Genomic DNA, 21,773 nt, shown 5'->3' on the forward strand with positions numbered 1-21,773 from the left:
ATCCTCATGATTATTAAGTCTCATTTTTGGGCACTATGCTGTTGCTTAGCAACCCCAGCCAATCCCAGCCCGTTACCTAGCAACCCAAACTGAGCTCCACAATGTTTTTTACACGCTGTACAGTGGCTGCTGGAAAAGACAAATGTTTTGTTGTTGACTTCCTGAATTCTTGTTGTTTGTGCAGGAGGCTCCACGTCTGCTTTTCAGAGATGCACAATTGTATAATTACACATCTGTTTCACGTGCGAGTGTAAACGCTGAATTTGGATTGAGGCCCTAAAACATTTTATTCAGAAAGAAACTCAAAACGGGCAGAACTGATGAGACTAAAATCTGTTTATCTCAGAATGTTGTTTTTTTTTAAAAGAAATGTGATGAACATGTTTTGTTTAACCCATAGATCTAAACTCGCCTGTTCAAGGAAGCATAAAGGTCACCTTTAAGAAAGTCTCAGAAATGAGAATAAGAAGCTTTAGCCGCCCACCGTTTGTGGCTGAAATGTTCAGATTGTTGCTCCTGTCCTGCAGGGTGTTCAGACCCAACCAGCCTGGACTCTCTCAGCCCCCAGGAGAAGAAGAGGCAGGGCTACATCCATGAGCTGATAGAGGCGGAGGAGAGATACGTGGAGGACCTGCAGGTTGTACTGGATGTAAGTTAATGAAAGTAGTACAAACAAAATATGATGAAACATTTGCTTTGCTCTTCATTTCATTTCATTTCTTCACATTCATCTTATTGCTGCATCGGTTGCAGGTTTTCTACAAGCCGATGTCTGAGTCGCGGCGGCTGAGTGATGCAGAGATGGCCATGATCTTCGTCAACTGGAGGGAGCTTCTGGCCTGCAACAGTAAACTCGTGAAGTAAATATGATCTGGTGGAGCGAACAGAACCAGAAAAAGATGAAGTACCATATTTTCTGGACTATAGAGCACAACATACTATAAGCCGCACCTACAATTTTTTTTTTTGATAAATACTGGAAACAAACATATATAAGCCGCACCGAGCTATAAGCCGCTGGTATCTCCACTGCTCTCGGTTTTCTGCAGCAGAGGGCAGCGGTCTAATAAATCTGCTAGATTTATTAAGGATGCAGCTCTCTTGAATATGGCTGAATATAAATGCATAAATAACATAGAAGCATGCACGTGCAAATATGTTAATCTGAAAACAATCTAAAAATGAGTGCAGAGAAAATTAGATTTAAGTTACTCAGACTTGGGCATTGTAAAAAAAAAATAAAAAAGACTAACCTTTTAGGAAGTAATCACACTCATGAATGCATTTTGCACATTTCTGGTTTCTATATAAGCTGATAATATAAATGTTAACCATAAAAGCTGCATATTTTATTATATTTGAGTTTAAAATGGATCATATGTTGCGTTCAGGGCTCTCCATGGTCGGAAGAAAACCACGGGGGACAACATGCCGGTTCAGAGCATCGGAGACATCCTGGCCTCTGAATTGTCCCACATGCAGCCCTACATCAGCTTCTGCTCGTCCCAGTTCAACGGCGCCGCGCTGCTCCAGACCCGCACCGACAACGAGCCAGAATTCAAGGCGTTCCTCAAGGTAGGAGGGAGAGGATGGAAAACGAAATGAGGAAAGATGAGAAGAGGTCAGGAAACCTTTGGAGTAAAGGAAACGTTTCCACTGAGGGATGTGAGATTTCATCTGTGTGGCCCACCAGAGCTAACCCAGAGATTTTTAGAGTTGAATGGTATTTATTTTCTAATTTTACAGTTGATAAAACTCATTTACAAACTGATAAAATATGAATAAATAAACGTCTCTGCATTCAAAATGTTGTCACAATGATGAAATTTGGCAGAATACAGATGAAAACTCAACCGTCATTTTAAAGGTTAGCAGAAGTATAGAGGGCCAAACAACAGGGAAATGGCGGGCCAGATTTGGCCCCCGGACCTCGAGTTTGACATGTTCTAGTTAGTCTGAAAACTGAAAGTCTTTCTGCTGCAATATAAGTTTTGAGTTTTAGTTTGACTTTATTGAATGTAGTGTAACAAGAGTATAAACAAAATTATATCCAAACAAAAATAAATTTAAAATAAAAGAATTACAGTAGTAAAGTATATTTATATTTAAGGAGTGGGAAGAAGTATGAACTTATTTTGACATTACTCTTTCACATTTCTTCAAAGAACTAACATTTACCATTTATTATTGTGACTGTATACAGAATTTGCCAATTTGCAAAGTAATGAAAAAGAAAACAATTCCTCAGGGATCCATGTAACGTTGTTGAAAGCTACGTTGGCCTTTTTTCTGTCCAGAAAATTGCGACAGACTACAGGTGTAAAGGCATGCCGCTGTCCAGCTTCCTGCTGAAGCCGATGCAGCGGATCACTCGCTACCCGCTGCACATTAAAAACGTAGGTCGTCCAGTTACTGACCTGATGCAGTCACTCTGTCGTCCGTCAGTCCGTTGTTGTCTGTTAAAGATGATCCTTGGTGTGTGTGCAGATCCTGGAGTGCACAGCAGAGGGCCATCCTGACCACAGCCACCTGAAAGAGGCTCTGGAGAAAGCAGAGGAACTCTGTCAGCAGGTTCTTCAGTTTTTTTTAATCTCATCTCTTTAATATGCTGCTGCTTTTTCTTCTGGGCGAAACGGCGACCAGACGCTTTTGTTTCTGTCCAGGTGAACGAAGGCGTCAGGGAGAAGGAGAACTCTGACAGGCTGGAGTGGATCCAGAACCACGTACAATGTGACGCCTCTATGGAGGTAATGAGCGTTAAGCACTCATAAACTCATAAGAGATTATAATCCAAAAGGAGATTAATTCATTTTCTCTCTGCTCGCAGCATTTGGTGTTTAACTCTCTGACAAACTGTTTGGGCCCCAGAAAACTGCTGCACAGCGGAAAGGTGAGCAAATCTGAATCAATAAACGGTGATCTGCATGTTCTGAAAGCTTAATGATTTAAATGTTTTTAATGTAATAAATGACAAGGTAGAATTTTATTTTAAAAATATAAGCCCTTACAATGTCCTTTTAAGAAAACCTTAATACATTTAACTCTAATAAAAAAACCTGAACATCCCTAAAGCAACAAAAAAATATATAATGAGATTATTTTCCACAGCAGTTTCAGACAGAAATGTCCGTATCAAATGTTAAATATATTTAGCTGTAAATGAACATATTACTTTATGTTGGGATGAATGAAGAATCAAAAATTACTATTTTTCTGTGAGTCTCAGAGTTGCAGTTTTTGGAAAATTCTAAAAATAAATGTTCTTTGGAGGAATATTCAACCCAAAATGGATTGAAAATAAAACTGGAATGGTACAAATTGTCCCTTTGCGGTCTTTTAAAATGCGTTTTTATTCTGGAAAGTAGATTTTCTTGTCTTTTTAAACTGTAATTTGATAGTTTTTTTAATTATTTAATGTGTCTATTTTTCAGATGTACAAGGCAAAAAGCAGCAAGGAGCTCTGGGCTTTCCTTTTCAACGACTTCCTGCTTTTAACTCATGCTGCCAAACAGTTCACCTCTTCTGGGCCTGACAAGCTGTTCAGCAAGAGGACCAACTTCCAGCTCAAGATGTACAAACCAGTAAGAAACCTCCACAGAAACCAGTTTCATTTTTAAACATCCACCAATCAGACGTGTGTGCCCAGTTTCTTCAATCTCTGCAAAGTTTTGAGCAGCTGAAGATGGAAAAACAAAACAATTGATCGGATTAATCATGATGAATCGATCATTTAAATTGTAAACTAATTAAATAATCAATTAATTAACTGGTGTATACAGACTTAAAGAATATCCCAATTGCAGAATAAAACTGCAAAAATTTCTGGATGAGACAGAAAGAAGAGAATATTACCACTTAAAGTGTAAGTAACGTTTTCAAGTACCTTCTTGAAATAGAAACTTTAACAGTACAAAAGAAGAACTCTAATAAAACTAAACTAAAACAAAAAGTCACAACAAAATAAAACTGAACTATAAAGAAAATCCAAACTATTATAGCTCTGCCTCTGTTGTCATAAACAGTAAAATAACTTTATTTATACAGCACATTTTCAGCAACAAGGCAGTTCAAACGTTTACATGAATGAGAAGGAAAACAAAAGCAACAAACCAAAAGAAAGACAAAAACGTAAAGATACATGTTTGTTCCCCATATTTAATAAAATTTATGAACTAGCTGGGGTTTCTCTGGATCTTACGTTTGTTCTGGATTAGAGAGATAAAATACTAAATGTTGGTTCCAGTTGTTCTGGGTGAGTTCTAGATGTGTATAAAACTAAATGTTGGTTCTCCATCTTTGATTCTTGATTTGTGTTGCTAAGTAACAAATTAACAGGAGTTTCTCTTAGTCTTGCTCCAATATTAAGCTAAATGTTGGTCTAAAGTAATAAATATTCCACCGTTTATAAAAGTAGTGAACTAAACAGACAAACCAGGCAAAGAAATGACGTATTACAGAGTGGAAACCCGTTTCCTGTTCTCCACAGCCTGTTCTGCTGAACGAGGTTCTGGTGAAGCTTCCGGATCCCTCCAGCGACGAGCCCATCTTCCACATCTCCCACATCGACAAAGTCTACATGCTGCGGACCGACAACATCAACGAGCGGTAGCTGCTCACCAGTTAGCATCACTCTGATAAACTTTTCAGTGTGTTCACGAACTCTCTGTGTGTCGTCAGGACTTCCTGGGTTCAGAAGATAAAAGTGGCTTCTGAGGAGTTCATCGAGACTGAGAAGAGGAAGAGGGAAAAGGTTTATCAAGGTTGGTCATTCGGAGCGGCCATGTTTGGCTCTGCTGTGTTTTGGTCCGAGTTAAAACCATCAAACGTGTGTCTGCAGCTCGTTCTATAAAGGGCACTGGAATTGGCAGACTCCTCGTCACCATTCTGGAAGCCACCGAGCTCAAAGCAGCAAAACCCAACGGTGAGTCTCCTTCTCCTCATCTCCCTGCTTCATGTTCCCGTTCTCCTCACCGACTCGTCGTATTTCTTTGTTTCCTGCAGGTAAAAGCAACCCGTACTGCGAGGTGACCATGGGCGCTCAGACTTTCACGTCCAGGACGATCAACGACACCCTGAACCCAAAGTGGAGCTTCAACTGTCAGTTCCACATCAGAGATCTCTACCAAGACGTCCTCTGCATCACCATCTCTGAAAGAGACCAGTTTTCACCAGATGGTTAGCTGCAAACCGAATCCTTTCACCTCTTGGTTAAATACTGTAATATTTACCCACTTCTGATGTCTAAAATCCAATCAGAGCAGCACGACTCCTGGCTGATTTCTGCCTTTTATCTCAACAAAAAGATGCATAATTTCTTTTTTAGCTGCTCTGAATCAGAACTAAAGCACAACGCTGCGTTGTAGTTACATGTGGACAATATGAATAAAGAATTTTATAACTATAAAAATTATAATAAAAATGCTACTTATTATTTCTTTTTTATTAATTGTATGTTTGTGACTGCATTGCTCAGCATTCAAAGCACCACAAACACAAATTTTGAAAAGCATTCCCAAGAAGGATGAAGCTAAATACAGAATAATCCCAAACGAAATCCTGCTAATGGAGCATTTAAATATAAAATCAACTTTTTTTTCTTTTTACATTATGTTATGATGTCAGCCTGGAGTGATGCTTTGATTCTTTCATGCATGTTTGAGAAATCCTTTGATTCAAATTAAAGAATACTTCATGAATCCCAATGGGAAATTGAATGTTGTTGTAACTCATATTAATTTAAACTCTTCAGAAAGTTATTGTAGACAGTGATGGCTGTTGGCAGGAAACGTCTCCTGCAGCAGTCTGTGTTGCAGTGTATTTGAAGACGCCTCTGACTGAAGAAACTCTGTTTTCTCATGAAGAAGATGTTCAGGGCTGTCCATGATTTTCATGACTTTATGAAGAATCCATAATAGGAATCTTTCATGGAAACAATTTTTATATATTTTTGATCTTCTATTTTTTGAGTCTGTGTACTCCAGTTAATGATTAATCGACTAATAAATTAGTTAATGATTAATCGTTTCAGCCCTACTCACCTGACTAGTACGCACTACCGTAATTTCTGGACTATGAGGGCACTTAACAGCCTTTAATTTTGTGAAAAAACGATGCCTTATAATCCAGATTGCCTTGCATATTGCTTATGAAACAAATTAAAAATAGACCGTTCATTTGACAGTTCGCCATACAATCTAGTGCCTCACATAGTGGAGAAAATACAGTACTCCATGTTGGTTTATCACACAAGATCCCAATAAGAGACGTTAAAGTTTTTCTGACAGTTAATGTTGTTAATTTTGACGCTCCTCCGTTCCGTTTCTCTCTCCTCAGGGTTCCTTGGGCGGACGGAGGTTCCCGTGGCAACCATCAAGAAGGAGCTGGAGAACAAGGGACCAGTGACGCGACTTCTTCTGCAAGTCCCGACCGGGGAGGTGTGGGTCCGACTCGACCTGCAGCTCTTCAAATAGCAAAGAAGAACTGTCCTTCTCAGAAACTTACCAAAGACGACAAGAAGCAGAAAAGCCCTGCACTGGTTCATGTACCACGCCTTAAAAATGCAAAACTAACCTGAACTGCTGCTGCCGCCCAGTCCTCTGGATCGGCCGTCATCTGTATCCAGCAATACGAGTTTTTGTTTCTACGTTTCCTCCTGATTAAGGAAAGCAACAGTTTCTATCAAACAAACGCTTCCTAGTTGGAGGACAACCTTTTGTTTTATTTTTTTAAACGGTTAAATCAGTGAAATTACCTGCAATTCTTTTACTTCTCTGTTAAAAAAAGTCGGGTTTTATTCTCCTTTTGCCAAATCTTCTCACCCGATTCCAGCCATTGAGTTCAAGTCGTTTTATTCCAGCTGTCAGGACACTAGTATGTTAAAGTTTTAATATTTTATTTTTTTTCTGAGGAGAAGCCGACTCGCGCTGTTTGACTCGTCTTCATCAGGAGCGTCACAAACGATGGGCGACGGATGACAGACAGCAGCGTGAAACGCCTCCGACAGCGGGACGAGAAATTTCAGATTGTCGCTCTCTCTTTAGGCAGAAGAGCTCAGGACTCGATGTTTTGAGGTCATTTCCTGTTTTCTGTTGTGTTTATATCAATATGTGTGTGAAGTTTAAGGATTCCCAAGTGGGGAGAAGTTGATGAAACAATGATGGAGGCTTTGATTTTTGGAGTTTAGAGAAATGTCACGTTAAGACTTGAGTTGTTCAGATGAGATCATTCTTCTTTGCTTTTTTCAATCAAAGCCAAATTTATTTAATTAATTCATTAGACGCTGACCTGCCGACCTCTCCCTGTGTTACTCTTACAGATTCAGGATTTAAGGAGGATAACATTTTAAGGTGGCACAAATTAATTATTACTAATTGATCCCTCTGTTCCTGTTTAAACGTCTGTGGCTTCAGGAGTCAAATTCAGCAAACATGCAGCATTAAATTCTGGTCAGGTTTCCAGACTGACAGAACTCTCTATGGAAGCCCTGTCGGGACATTTGTATGTTTTTAGGGCTCTGACCAAATTTATCTTTTCTTCTCATTCAGTGTGGAAAAAAAACAAAAAAACTAACTATTTTGATTGCAATATTTTTGTTATTTTTCTTTTTAGAAAATAAATTATAATTTATTCTAATTATAATTTGGAAATAGAATTAAAATAATTATTAATTAGAATAATTTGTAACTATTCTAATTTATAGAGTAGTTATATTCTATAAATATACCATCCTTATTGTTGATAATAAATCTACATTTAAATTGGAATGAATCACAAATAAGGATAATTAATACTCTTATTATTAATGAGTGGAAGTTTATTCTTACCATAATTAATACCAGTAATAATGGCATTGATGTGTTATTATTGAGGATAATTGATCCTGTTTACATAATCAGTGATAACTTTGTACATTATTACTGATGGGATTAAATACTATTAATAATAATATAATAATACATTCTATAAAAGCAAAAAAGGTTAAAAAAATTAGCACAGCTCTTAAAAATGAAAAAGAGAGAAATTGTATTTACTAAAGTCAAACACAAAAGGAGAAAGGAAACTTGCCCAGACATAATTATTATTATTTTCTTTGTTTTTCCTTTTGACCAAAACTCACTTTTTTACTTCATTCAAGTAAAAAATAAATTAATAAAATATTTCCTTTCATAAATGCTTTTCTTATTTTCTCATAACTCATAAAGTTAGAAGAAAAAAAGTCAATTAAAATAAAATACATTTATCACCCTTCAGGTCTTCCATACATTTGCCTTGTTTTATTTTCTCCTGAATGCAAACGGACTTTATATTTATTTCTTTATTTATGCGCGTGACTATCTGGAGGCCTTTTCTGGATGAAACCTGTTGATGCTGTTTTCACTGGTAGAAGTCTGACCTGCTGCATGTTGTTCTTTCAGTTTTATCCCGTCCACTTGGTTTGTTTTAAAGTGTCGTATTAACAAATGTTTTTCAAACGCCTAGAAAATGTTACATGATGTGATTATGTCTTATCTGTATATTGGTGGTAAATTTGTTTTAGTTTTTATTTTCTGTTTAGTCTGCGATGGCTGCTGCAGTGACTCACTGACACAGTGTTTTGGCCTTCACATGATACTCTGAATCAGGTTTTTAGAAGGCAGAATAAAGACATTAAAGCTGATAAAACCGTGGGATTTCTGACTGATGGTGTGTAACAATAAATACACAATTTCTGTTCTGATTACGTTGCTTTAAAACATTTTAAAAAAACTATTCTACCACATACAAAAGTAAGCAAAGTAAACTTTGAATCTGAGGAAAGTTGAAACAATAAATATTTATACAAGCGTTTAGCAAATAAAACAAATTAACCGAGCAAAAGCAGAAAGAATGTCTTTGTGTTGAATGTGAATGTCTGGTTTCAGTTCTAAATGAAAAATTGCCAAAAATTTCCAGGTAAAATATTATAATGAAATTTTGTGACAGAGTAGATGTAATTTTATTATTTTTAGCTGAATATTTTTGACATTTTTCACTTAAAAATGCAATCATATATCAGCCTGAACAGGTTTCCTTTGTTGTTATTACATCAAAAACAAAATGAGAATTTAAATTTACCAACATAAAAACAAAGATGTATTTTTATATACATATTATCTTCACAGCTGAAATTTTCACTGCACGGCTCTGAAATTTCAAGCTCAAATCCAAAATAGTGTACAATAAAAATATTACACCTCAAGTTTTTCTTCACCCTCCCATATAAAATATGTTACAACCTGGGTTTGTATTTCCTTTTTTACCTTGGACATATTTAAACTGATGCTACTAGATACCAGAAAAGATAAAGAAAATGTCTAGTTACAAGCGTCTATAACCAGATATTTTCTTGCTTCTGTTGTTTCCTGGCCAAACGTCAGTAGACTGGACACCAATGAACCTCAACGAATCCTTCTTCACACTCCACCGACTCCAACTGGGGGTACAGAGCAGCAGCCATTATGTAACCGCACCAAGCTGCTCCACGCTGCCCTTACAGCAGCAGCACACCGCAGCTGACTGGACAAAATTAGCAGAACCTCGCCCCCTGAAGTGGCGCTCATGGAGTCGATGACATAACGTTTCCAAATGTGTCACACCTGATCCATTGTTTGGCTTTTGTTGCAACAGGAAAATCATAATGTGGGACACACCTGGAGCTGTATTTAAGAGAAATTATTGCAAATTGCACAATATTCCTGCTTTCTGGTCTGGATGTTTGTAGTGTAGCATCAGTTCAGTAGGGAAAATTAAGGTTTAACTATTTTATTAGTCAGTTTTCTGGATATACACTGCAAAAACACAAAATCCTACCCATTATTTTGTCTAGTTTGTAGAGCAAATATATTAGTATACTTTAAATAAGACAAAACCAACAAGGTACTTTTTAGCAAGATATAGGAGGCTGTTTTACGTCTGTCATTTCTTAATGCTGTCTAGAAAACTATGAGACTCACTTGCAGATTTTTTTCATTTTTAAGTAAAACATTTTTCCATGTTATAAATGAAACGATCTCCCTGCGGAACTACTAGATTTTCCTCAATCATAAGGAATTACTAACTTAACGCAAGCTACTATCTCTTGTTGAAAATATATTTATAAGTTAGTTTTGTCGTATTTCAAGCGTATGAACATATTTGCACTAGAAACTAGACAAAAAACTTACTGATATATTGTGTTTTTACAATGCACTGAGCTTTGAATTATCATTAATGTAACTCATGAGATTCAGCTTTCCACAAAATTGTTAAATTTAAATTCTTAATTTTATTGACCATTTTTCTTATATTGGATAACGACAGCCTGAGTAGATACAAAAATCAGTTTTCAAATGATGATTTTAGGGGGAAAAGCTTTCCAACCCAACCCAAAGCGTTATGGGGTTTGGACCTTTTCCTGCAGGACTTTCTAATAGAGAGCAAAATTTATGATTAACATCAATTATGGTAAGTTGTCTGACATCTTTAGGAAGCAATCCAACCACAAACCACCATACTCCCATCATACCGTTTTACTTTTAATATGATTCTGAAATGCTGTGTTATTTTTCGGTTGGATGACAAACTTTTTATCTTGTTAGCCAACAGAATATTTTATCAAAATCCCTGCAGTTCCTTAATATCGTTTTGGGGATAAATATAAGATGTTTCATTGAACAGGCTAGGGTACACAAAGCATGTTCATTACATTTTTTTTTTTTACATGAAATAAGTCTTAGATAATTGTTGTGCCTATTTTGAGCTCCTTTCAGAATGACTTTTTTTAGGGCTCTGTCACTTTAAATCCGAATCGGCAGCTGGTGACCACGCCCCCCAGCTCAACATTCACACTCATACCTGAAGAAAGCTGTAGCTCGACGCGCTTTTATATAGCTGTGCATTTAGAAGTGATTCGAGTGGTTTCTGCATGGTAAGTCGACAACAAAACACTGTTTTTCTTCCCCCCAGCAGCCAAAATGCAGCTCATACAGCGGAAAAACCAAACTTCCCTGGAGCTCCACTGGGGTTGCTAGGTGACGGGCTGGGCTGCCTGGGGTTGCTGGGTAACGGCGCAGCGCCAGTTGAATGTGACTTAACGTTTGGAAAGTTTTTAAAACGGCTCTTTTTCCCGATACAAAAACATTAAATTATTGCCGAAAAAAATAACTGGGTGTTTTTTAAGCACTTGGTCTGCTTTTAGAAGCAGTTAAGACTCAAATGAATGTTTAAAAATATTCAGAATTTGAATTTTATTCAGATTTTATGAGACTGTAAACAAAAGGATATGTGTTTTTTATGTATACAGTGTGTGTAAGGTTCTAGTTTCACTTATTTGTAAATAACAGTAAGACAATAATCTGCCATATAGCCCACGTAACCAAAATGACCCATAAAAGTATAGAATATTTTATATTAAGGCATACAATAGAAGAAAAGTGCAATAGAGCGGAATAGGAGCAGCTTAAAGTCAGAGCAGGAACACATAATAAGATATAGAAAGAGGTTATAGAGACAGAGAGACGTGTGCAGAGAGGATGAGTCCGAGAGGCCCTCAGTTCCACTTGACTCAGTCATGGGAATGATTAGATTATCGCCACATGAACAGCTGTCTTATATAACACACACACACATTTGGTTACTCTGCTATCCCCATGGGGACACTTACCCACATTATATTGTCCACAGCCCCTCACCCTAACCCTGAACTGAAACAACTTAACCCATACCCTAAAACCAAGGCTTCATCCTCAAGGAGCGGTCTGGACCAGACAGGAGCACCCCAGAGGGCTGGGATGTCTGAAGTGCCCACAGGGATATGAAAGCAAAACGCACACACAGAGATAACTTGAATATAATGAGGTCTGTGTTCTGGCCAAAAGTCCTGGCTGAGTAAAGGTGCCCCATAGCAACAGAAACTCTGGGTAATAAAAGAGACAGTCCATGTCTAAGAGGAAAAAGCAGGGCCAGTCGGTTCTCGTGCTGTGAAATATATTAATTAAAGACACAGAGAATGCTTTACAGTATCCGATTCTCCACAGAATCAGTTTAATATTAATGAAACGTCAGCCTGGAACTAAACTATTTTAGGGAATCAAATAGAAGTAAGACCGTAAATATTTTAACAAAAACTTTCTCGGAATCCCTCTTGATTTATTTTTTTAATATATTTCCTTTTTCTTACAATGCTTGAGCGTGCCAAGCTGCCTGTACAGCTACACTGCGAAAACACAAACACTTACCAAGTATTCTTGGTCTAGTTTCATGCAATATCTCAGTAAACTTGGATTAAGACAACACACATAATTTGCCAGTGACTAATACTTTTTCATCAGTACTAGGGAATTACAGCAGTGACTTAAAACAAACTCATACATCTCGATGAAAAGTTGCTTGTAAGCTTGTTTTGTCTTCTTTTAAGATATTTTACTAGAAACTTAACCAAAAATATTTAGTAAGATGTTGCGTTTTTGCAGTGTTTCTAGAAACATCTTGCCATTTTTTGCGGTTCCAATGTATGCTTCACTACAGCATGTTATGGTTAATCTGTAGTTCTTTTCTTAAATCATGTTTTTATTGATAAAACAACGTTAGTGACATTTATTCATACTTTGGTAGCTAATGACTGATGATTTATCCGTCAGTTAAACCCAGCAGGAGAAATGTAAACTGCAGAGAAAACTCTGAGTTCCTCATCCTTAGTCCTGTCCCTCAATATTTAACTGATGACAGACGATTCCTCACAGGACGCACTACATGGAGTTAAGACTCTTAATATTTCATCAACTTGTGCAGGAGATGCAAAAAATAGATGTGCTGGTATGCAAGATGTCCACATGCGGTGCATTCAGCATGTACAATATCAGGTTGTGCTTATTGTTCATAATTTTCTTATATTAGTGTTTTAATTTAGCAATGTATTTATTGCCAAAGTTTGAAGCAAAAATGTCAGTTTTCTCTCTTTTGTTTCTTTAACACCTGTAATATTTTATCTACAGGAAAGTTTAAAGACACAGAAGCAATAATTGATACTTGAACCATAACAAGTCAGGCAAACACTTCTCTACACATACCATAAATAATTCATATGTAAATATGTTTAAATTTGGATTCAGCAACTTTGATAAGATTTGTGGGTTTATATTTGAATCGTGTCTAGTTGTCTTTGTTCACTGAAATGATTTATGAAACAGATTTCTGCTCCAGAAATGTTGCAAGTTTTTCTAAATTAATATTACAATTTACCTTTGCATTACTGTAACAATGTCAATTAAAAGAGTGTTTTTAGATTATCCTAAAATACCTTTTTGTTGATTTTACACCTTGAAAGAAAAAACAGCAAAATGCTTGGAAATTATCTTAAAAAAGCAAAATGAAGGGGCTAAGATTAAAGACAAACTTTACAGAGCTTAATTGGGGTCATAAAGTTTGTTCAAAAGAAAAAAATTCAAACAGAAAAAAATTAATTTGAGAAAGAGTTTTCAGTTTCACATCTTTTTTTTCTAAACTTTTGTCAATTTCATTTTTTGCTTTTGGTCATGATGTAGCTCCATACATTACTGTTCACCATTGAATATTAACAGTATTCTCATGCATGTTTGATAAATACATTGTTTGTAGAGCAATCCCTTCACTTCTCCACTTTTGGGACTTTACTAATCATATTTCCAGCTTCATTTTTTATTTTTTTTAAATTTAGCACATGAAATCCAATTTGAACTCTTAATTATTTTTTGTCCTTGTCACTTCAAATTAGGCTGGAATTAAAGTTTGTCTTTGTGAGAGCATTTATTTCAGAGCGCTTGTAGCCTCAGAGTATTACTGACATTGAAGTCACCCTCCCATTCACCTAACAGCGATGTATAATGTAGGATATGTACAGCATTAACATTAAATTAGACGGCTTCATCCAGTGTGTGGAAGCTTACTCAGCAGGGGGTAGATGAGGGTGACGATACTAACATTGGTGGCGGTGGGATCTGTGAAGAGCTGCTGCAGCAAAGCATGAGTGTGCAGGCATGCGGCAAAATAACGCAAAAAACACTGATGGTATAAATTCATCTGCTTGATTTAAATGCATTGCTGAACAAGCTTCAAAGAAGTTTGTAATATTTCTAAAGCTGGCTGCATGAGCTAACTCAGATTTTTCCTTAATTGTTTGAGAAATGTTGGTTGATTTGAGACGTTGTTTTGTAAGTATTACCTCTGCCGGCGTGTTTTTCTTGCACATACCTGTTGAGAGCCGTTGGCCTGGAAAAAGCTGCCAGCCCCCAGCCAGAGGCGGGAAGATTTTCAGCCTTTTCCTGTTGCGTAATGCCAGCTAGAAAACAACCTGCCAACAGGACAGGTTGGCTGATCAAAATTTAATAAACAGAATCTGGTCGACTTTAACCTAAATTAAACATGGTTTGCTGGCTCACCTTGGACACGCAAACTTTTGTTTCTTTATGTTTTTCTCATCAGAAGAATTCATACACTTCAAACTTTTAACATTTTATTACATTGTTGCTGCTGTATATTCTTCAGTGTTGGGATTTTATGTTATTTATACAGAGACAAGAAACTGTGGCAGGAGTGTTCAACCTTTCAACCTGAAGAGACATTTTGCTCTCAGGAAACAAAACTAGTTTATTTGGCCGATGACTTTTTGGAAAAAGTCAGATTCGTTGTGAAGAATTTGACTTAATATGAGTTACAACAAAAATTTTGTTTCTATTTGGTATCAATAAAGTTTTTTTAATTTAATTTGAATTGAATTAACTCACAAACCAATCATCTTGTGTTCTCGAGATTACCTTATGTTGAGAAAACCATCGGGAAAACGTAGATTTAAAATATGTCAGCTCTCAGCTTCCGTAGGTTTTTATTTCAGTATTTCAGTTTTGGGTTGTCATATTTTATTTTAGGTATTTAAAATATCCTCCAGTTCCATCGTTAAGCTTATTGCTCTTCGAGAGGGAAAACTTGCATTCTTAAGCAATTATCAATATATTACTTAAAAATATTCTCAAAACATCAATATTATCGTTTATCGCAATAACTTCTGGGTCAATTTATCGCTCCGTAAATTTGTTATTTTGACAGGCCTGGTTGTGACAAGTTTTACATCGTAAATGCTGATTTAGTGACATGACAAATGTGTTTTCCTCTCCTCTCTCTAAGCAGGAGGAGTGGCACCCAGTCTGCATGTGCAGTTATGTGAATGTGTGTGTGGCGTCGTTGCCTGTAAGTGAGAGAAAGAAAAGGATGCAGAGGTTTGGCAGCGAGGGAGGAGGAAGATTCACTCGACCTGTCCGGGTCTTTCATGTCACATTTCTGCCCTCAGGATCTGACCTCTGTAACTCTGTCTGGAAAATAACCTGGAAAAGCTAAAATGGAATAATGGAAAACTGCCCTCTGGAAAAGAGTCGGAGCAACGCGCCTCCTCTTCCTCCTCCTTTTTCTCTTCCTCCTCCTTCTTCTCTTCCTCCTCTTCCCTCCTCGTCCTGCTGCTGCATCAGACAGGAGAACTGAAGAGAAGAATGAAAGACGTTTTTAATTTGCTCCTGCAGAACTCAGGGAGAGGCGCTGGAGCTTGTGCGCCAAAGTGAAGGCTTCATGTGGATTTATGCATCTGATTGTACAGTTTGAACTGTTTTAGTTTCTGTTTAAGAGGAAAGAGCAAATAGTGGAGGGAGAGAGGAGGGGAGCGATGAGCAGGGAGATGAGATGACTACAAAGGACAGGAGTAAAGAGGAGAGTTGAAGAAGAGAAAGCAGAAGACTGGCATCTGAATCCTGTTATTATTAAACTGTAAGTATAGCAATATACATAATATTTGATAAAAACAGCACTTTTTGGTAGTCCAGATCCAAGTATTGTGCAGAAAGTCTCCTCTGTATTTCTTTTTTTCTAGATATTCAACACTGCTTCTGCTCAGTTTGTCCACTTTCTGCTGCTTTCTTTGCATTTTGTCTCATTTGATTGTTTCTGCTCTCTCTGCGTGTCACGTTAGCAGCAGGAGAGGGAAAGGCCACTGTCACATCGTGTTAGTGTTATTAGACATGCACAGAGGGAGAAATACACTTCAGCTTTGATGAGAGCATTCTGGAAGATATGTGTGTGTGTGTGTGCGTGTGTGTGTGTGTGTGTTCAGAGACAGAGTTATAGCGACAGTTTTCTAAACCAACATTTTGCTGCGTAATAATCTGGTCAGTCACAGCAGAAAGGTAAAGAAGATTGCACTCTGCGATAAAATGAGGATCAGGATTTGTTTTTTCCTAAATGTTTCTTAATTTAACAAAAAAGGAAATAAACATTAGCAATGAGAATACAACATGCACACCAAGAGCAGATTGTCTTCTTCTGAGGATTATAAATACATGTGTTTTATTTTAAATGGTTAAAGTAATTGAATTACATCACACATTGAAATAACAAAAATTACACAAAAAAACTTTGAGAACTGGTCATTAATAATAAAATTTATTAATTATTCAATAAACTTTTACTCTACTTCATTAAAAGTGAGCAGATATTAAAGTGCCCTGTATAATAAAAAGCCAAATTTTTTCTTCTCGGTTCAATATTAAGTTAGACTTTCCTGTATTATGTAAATTAGGATTACCAAAATTATTTTAGTTTGAAAACTGACAGAATAATGAGAAAGAAAGAGATTTTTTATGTTTAAAAATTAATTTATCCAAATTCAGAAGTTCACAAGAAGGCTTTAAATATTTGAGAAAGCCAAATATTTGTAATCTCAAGGCTTTGTTAGATTCTCAATTATTAATTTAATTTCTCTTTGGGATCAGTTAAGTACTTTTGAATTTGAATTTGAATTAATTAACAACAACTTACTTTCATAGAATGAGATCTCAATGAAAAAATTTAATCTTATGTTAAGTGTACGTTTTAGATACAGCAAAAGTATTTTTGATCATGTTTTTTATCTTAATTTTTATTTCATGCTAAAATCACAAACATTCAGGATCTTTTTACTCAAATACAGACTTGCACACACAAGTCAATAAACATTAAACTTGGATACGTTTTTCAAAGAACATTGTTTTTTTTTATTATTATTATTATTATTATTATTATTATTATTATTATTATTATTATTATTATTATTATTATTATAAAAACGCTTTATATATCAACAAAAACTTTTTTTTCAAGATGACGGGGTTCCATTAATGACAGAAATGTGTTAACATGCCTATAGTATGTTTCTGTGGTGGGTTTGTAGTGTGTTTATTTACTGTGCTCTTATGTGTATATATGTAATTTGTATAAACATAACCATAGACACCTGAACATATTTTTGGCACCAACGCTGCGTTTACAATGGAGCCTGAAGTGACCTAATTAAAAATTTTTTTGCCTTAATTAATGCGACCTGAATCTGATCTTTTCATTACTGTCTGAAGAACAGGACGGATTTTTTTGACTCGGGCCACTTGGATATCGGATACGTATCAGATCTTTTCAAATTTTTCAAGTGTGAAAAGATTTTATGTGAATCTGAACGTTCAGGTCTCATCGATCCGACCTGAACGTCACTGATACTCGACAAACGTCACTATTCTGCGTCCTGATACTCGGAAGCGGGAAGAAAGACAACAACCATGACAGACTTTAATGAGGATTAAGTTCTTATTATGCTGCTCCAGTCGGATAACAGCTTCAAATGTGTAAACTAAACTCCACCTTTAGCTTCCATGTTTACTTCCGCAAACACTGAGCACTTCTTCTCTTTTGTAGCGGTTGACAAAACACTGAGTACACACGGTATTGCGCCCTCTACTGCGCATGCGGGACACTTTCAGGTCGTTTGTAGTTCACACTGGAGGTCGCATACAAGACGCATTTATTTGGAAGTGTGAACGACCACATAAAAAAAAAAAATTATAAAAAAAAAAATTAGAATTGGGTCACTTCATGCTGCAGTGTCAATGTAGCCCAATAGAATCTCATGTAGGCTAATATCTGTTTTGTGAATATGGCTGTAACTCTTCTATATGTTGTGCAGCACATGAAGTATTTATTATGCAAGTATATAATTTGAATTAAAAATAAATGCGGTTTGTACAGTTTGTTTATACTGTACGAATGCATCCATTTATCACCCATATTATTGTTTTCATTCATTAGTCACTCCCACCAGAAATGTGACATCTATTTCTTTTAAAAGAATATTTAGTTTTTTTCTATTTAATAAAAGGCGAATGGACAGTGTCAGTGATGGATGCAGCTAGATGATGGTGTTATGTTGTAGCTTGTGTTGTGTTGACTCCTGGGCAGAGTGGCAGTGATGCCTTGGCTGCAGGCCTTGAGTGTCTTTCTGATGACATTACATAACTATGATGCTCAGTTTCCTAATATTAGAGTAAGATATTCATTGGATGCCTATTTTAAAATCTGGGCTTGTAATAACCTTAAATAAAAAAATCATGTTGACATGTTTCCTGCTGTAAGTCGCATCCAGACTTTGGAGGGAAAGCAACAGAGGGTGAGAAGGAAGGGCAGCCACTTCCTGGAGCTTTTCCACACAACATCACAAAGTGACTCTGACAGTCGGTGGATTTAGAAGTGCTCCGAGGTTGTGTTCATGCAATGGTCGACAGCCACGCTACTAAATTCCTCGGTTAGTTTTGTTAAACAATTCAAACCCTGATGTGCTGCTTTTCTGAGAATGAACAGGTATGACAGGGGGAAAAAAGCATCTGGATGCTTTCAGAAATGTGACAGCCGAAACACACATCTGTCCTCCAGCATGCTGTCTTTTTATTGCAGGTCAGTAGTGCTGTCTTTCTGCATTTTTACAGCTGAAGACATCCTGAGAAATTAGGCCAGTTTGATCTCCTCTGAGTGCATCATACATTTTTTATTTATCAGAGTTTAAACTCGTGCCCTGTCTTTACAGCTTCTCATCACTAGAGTACAACATTTAGGTTTTAACGTCTATGTTTTCGCCACAGTTTAAAAGTTAAATGTTTAAAGACAGTGTGAAGCCATTTCCAGGTGTTAAAAACAGAAGCTGCTCTGTCTTCACAGATATTTTCTTACACTGGAAAGGGGAAAAGTACCCAACACATATCCTGCATATTTCACTGACATTTAATTCAACTCCACTTACCCTGTTTTGGTGAGTTAGGAATGCCAAAAATAATTTCTGTTGGGGTTTCTGCTGGGGTTCCGTTACCTAGCAACCCCCAAGTGGAGTTCTGCCCGTTGCCTGGCAACCCAAGTGGAGCTCCGGCAGTTTTGGTCAGTTGGTTTTACTGCTGTATGCGGTGAACAGTGACTGCTGGAGAAGACAAGAGTTTTGCTGTAGACTTACCATGTAGAAACCACTTTCTGGATTCTTCTCCCTTCAGGTGTATTGTTGAGTTGGGGCCAGCAGCAGCTTATTTGGATTTAAAGTGACGCTCTAAAACAGCTCATTCTGAAAGGAGGCAAAACTGAGCAGATTGAAATCTCATTATCTAGGAGTAATTTTGTGCAAAAAGAATGCAATGAGCATGTTTTGTGACCTGACCTAACATGTTCGATGAAGCATAATAGGTCACCTTCAAAGTTATTCTTGTATAATGCCATGAACTCAAAAGACGGTGAGCAAAGGTGTTTAATATTCTAGTTGCAGAGCTGAACACAAAAGCAAAAGCACAACAAAAGCTTAAGCGGGACCCTGGAAGGTGGTGTGCCAGAATGTGAAAGGTAAAAGCCATTACCTTTTACCTTGTGTTGGCATTTTTACCTCCAACAAATATGTTGGAAGGAGAAAACAAACTCCTATGCTCATCAGAGTTGTGTTTGTCAGGTTTATTACCACAAAACACACTAAAAAGGATCTGCTGCTCTTTATTACCTTTAAATACCTAATTACGGCGGATTAATCGGGAGAAAACAATGCAGTGACCTCTGCAAAATAAAGATAAGCAATTACAGTGAAATATAAACTTGTAGCTAAGAGTCATTTAAAAGTCCAAGCTAGAAATACAAAACAGGCTACAAATACTTCCTTGAAGTTGCAACAACACTGACTTCAAGATGAGAGCACCAGTACTAATGGACTGGGAGTTTTAGGAACTTAATCCACAGAGTCAAGTTTAATCCAGTCACTGACTGGTACAACTTCATGTTCACTGCATCTCATCCTCTTGTACCAACACCATCTATTCCCTCTGGAGGAAGAGATTTTCCCTTGTAAAATCCATTCATTGGTTTTTGCCAGTCTGCTGACTGTCGTAAACACTGAAAACATGCAACATCAAATAATTTTGGGTGAATAATGTAGTCCTTTCTGTCTCAGTATGCCATGATTCATTATTTAAAATGTGTTAATAATACAGATTCACGCTGTGGCTCTGCAAAACCTGAATATTGTGAAAAAGGGAATAATTAATGTATTTTAATGCAAAATAAGGTAGATAGGATACATGTTGGAAATTTCTGATGGCGACCTTTCGGAGGTGATAAAGCTCATCAGAGTCATGAGGTCCTTTCAGTATGTTTTCCACTCAGGGTGCGATTTTGGACATTTATCTGTGGTGACATGGTGACTGTGTAAGCACTGAGCAACACCTGCCCTTTTCCACATGCTCTGCACAAAGGTCAAGTGTACAGACCTGCCTGGCTGATGGACGCACCGCCTGGGGATTATTTCACTGCAGCCAGGGAAAGTGAGGTGGGAAAGTGAGAGGAGTTTAGTTCACTGTACAGAAGCAACACAAAAATAGATTGACTGCTTTAAGAAACTGAATTGTGAGTTAATTAAAGGGAACCTATGATTCTTCATTGAACAGGTTATTATAGTTGCTGCTGGCCACACCCCACAAACTCAATCTTATAGTAGAAAAGCAGAAGTAGAGGCTCCTGCACAAACAACAAGAATGCAGAAAGTAGTGACAAAACACTTGCCTCTTCCAGCAGCCATTGTACAGCACATACAGCAATAAAACCAGCTGGCTAAATGTACTGGAGCTCGGCTTGGGTTGCTAGGTAACAGGCTGGGCTTTGCTGAAGTTGCTAGGAAACGACACATTGATCGCGGAATGTGACTTAACAATCAGGAGGTTTGTGAAATGCCTCATTTTCTAGGCATCAAAAAACATTAACTTATTGCCAAAAAAACGGCTGAATGTTTTTTTAAACAGTTGAACTGTTTTTAGAAGCAAGTGAGGCCATAATGGAAGTATAAAAATCTGTATTGTGTAAAAATTTTAATTTTGCATAATAAATCCCCTTTAAATTATTTGCATTTGGATGAAACAGTAGCATGTTCAGCTTTAAATTAAATCCCCTTCAATTATTTAAAGGGGATTTAAATAATTGATTATTTAAATCAATTATTATTGTGATTATTGTGTTTCTTTAGCACCCTAAAGAAGCATCTAGAGTGCTTCTTTCGTTGCACATAGCTGCAGTTACGAATCACATGCCATGATCTTGTTTCATGATGAGTTTGTTTTGTGTTTACCATGATCTAAAACCATAGATGAACATGCTACTGTTTTATCCAGTAGTTTTATGAGTTTCACTTTTCATCTTGATTCTGTTTTTCATAAGGATGTTACTTTTTAAGTTCAATTTGAAATCCTTTATAAGGACTAATAAACAAATGCCATTATTAATATTACTAATGATATTTATTATTTCAAATGCTGTGCAGAATTGTTAGTTTAGATGCAACAGAACCATTCACTTACTCTTCTGCGTTTTCCTAAAAACCTGACAATCCAGGAGGAGAGATGAGGCACTGATCTAACTTCTCCAGGAACTCACACCGATCTCTTCCA

At 36.9% G+C, this 21,773-nt stretch overlaps 1 protein-coding gene and 2 long non-coding RNA genes across 3 annotated transcripts in view; 2 read left to right on the forward strand and 1 right to left on the reverse strand.

Moving 5' to 3' along the window:
• Positions 1 to 8,666, forward strand: part of itsn2b (intersectin 2b) — a 43,990-nt gene extending 35,324 nt beyond the window's left edge. Inside the window, exons 28-40 of the mRNA XM_044139488.1 lie at positions 528 to 649; positions 754 to 860; positions 1,392 to 1,575; positions 2,298 to 2,396; positions 2,488 to 2,571; positions 2,664 to 2,747; positions 2,828 to 2,890; positions 3,432 to 3,581; positions 4,487 to 4,605; positions 4,678 to 4,760; positions 4,838 to 4,921; positions 5,002 to 5,175; positions 6,334 to 8,666. Coding sequence (XP_043995423.1) covers positions 528 to 649; positions 754 to 860; positions 1,392 to 1,575; positions 2,298 to 2,396; positions 2,488 to 2,571; positions 2,664 to 2,747; positions 2,828 to 2,890; positions 3,432 to 3,581; positions 4,487 to 4,605; positions 4,678 to 4,760; positions 4,838 to 4,921; positions 5,002 to 5,175; positions 6,334 to 6,470 — 1,490 coding nt within the window. The 3' untranslated portion in view covers positions 6,471 to 8,666. The remainder of the gene's footprint in view (positions 1 to 527; positions 650 to 753; positions 861 to 1,391; positions 1,576 to 2,297; positions 2,397 to 2,487; positions 2,572 to 2,663; positions 2,748 to 2,827; positions 2,891 to 3,431; positions 3,582 to 4,486; positions 4,606 to 4,677; positions 4,761 to 4,837; positions 4,922 to 5,001; positions 5,176 to 6,333) is intronic.
• LOC122844240 lies at positions 6,571 to 19,173 on the reverse strand. Its single transcript, XR_006372834.1, has 3 exons — positions 19,112 to 19,173; positions 14,224 to 15,500; positions 6,571 to 6,652 (listed from the first exon to the last, which is right to left on the reverse strand). It is a non-coding gene; the product is annotated as an uncharacterized LOC122844240 (long non-coding RNA).
• On the forward strand, positions 15,716 to 21,762 carry LOC122844246. Its single transcript, XR_006372835.1, has 3 exons — positions 15,716 to 15,783; positions 19,030 to 19,120; positions 21,718 to 21,762. It is a non-coding gene; the product is annotated as an uncharacterized LOC122844246 (long non-coding RNA).
• The last annotated feature ends 11 nt before the right edge of the window (positions 21,763 to 21,773 follow it).

Source organism: Gambusia affinis, linkage group LG02 (assembly GCF_019740435.1).
Source record: "Gambusia affinis linkage group LG02, SWU_Gaff_1.0, whole genome shotgun sequence".
Taxonomy (NCBI): Eukaryota; Metazoa; Chordata; class Actinopteri; order Cyprinodontiformes; family Poeciliidae; genus Gambusia; species Gambusia affinis.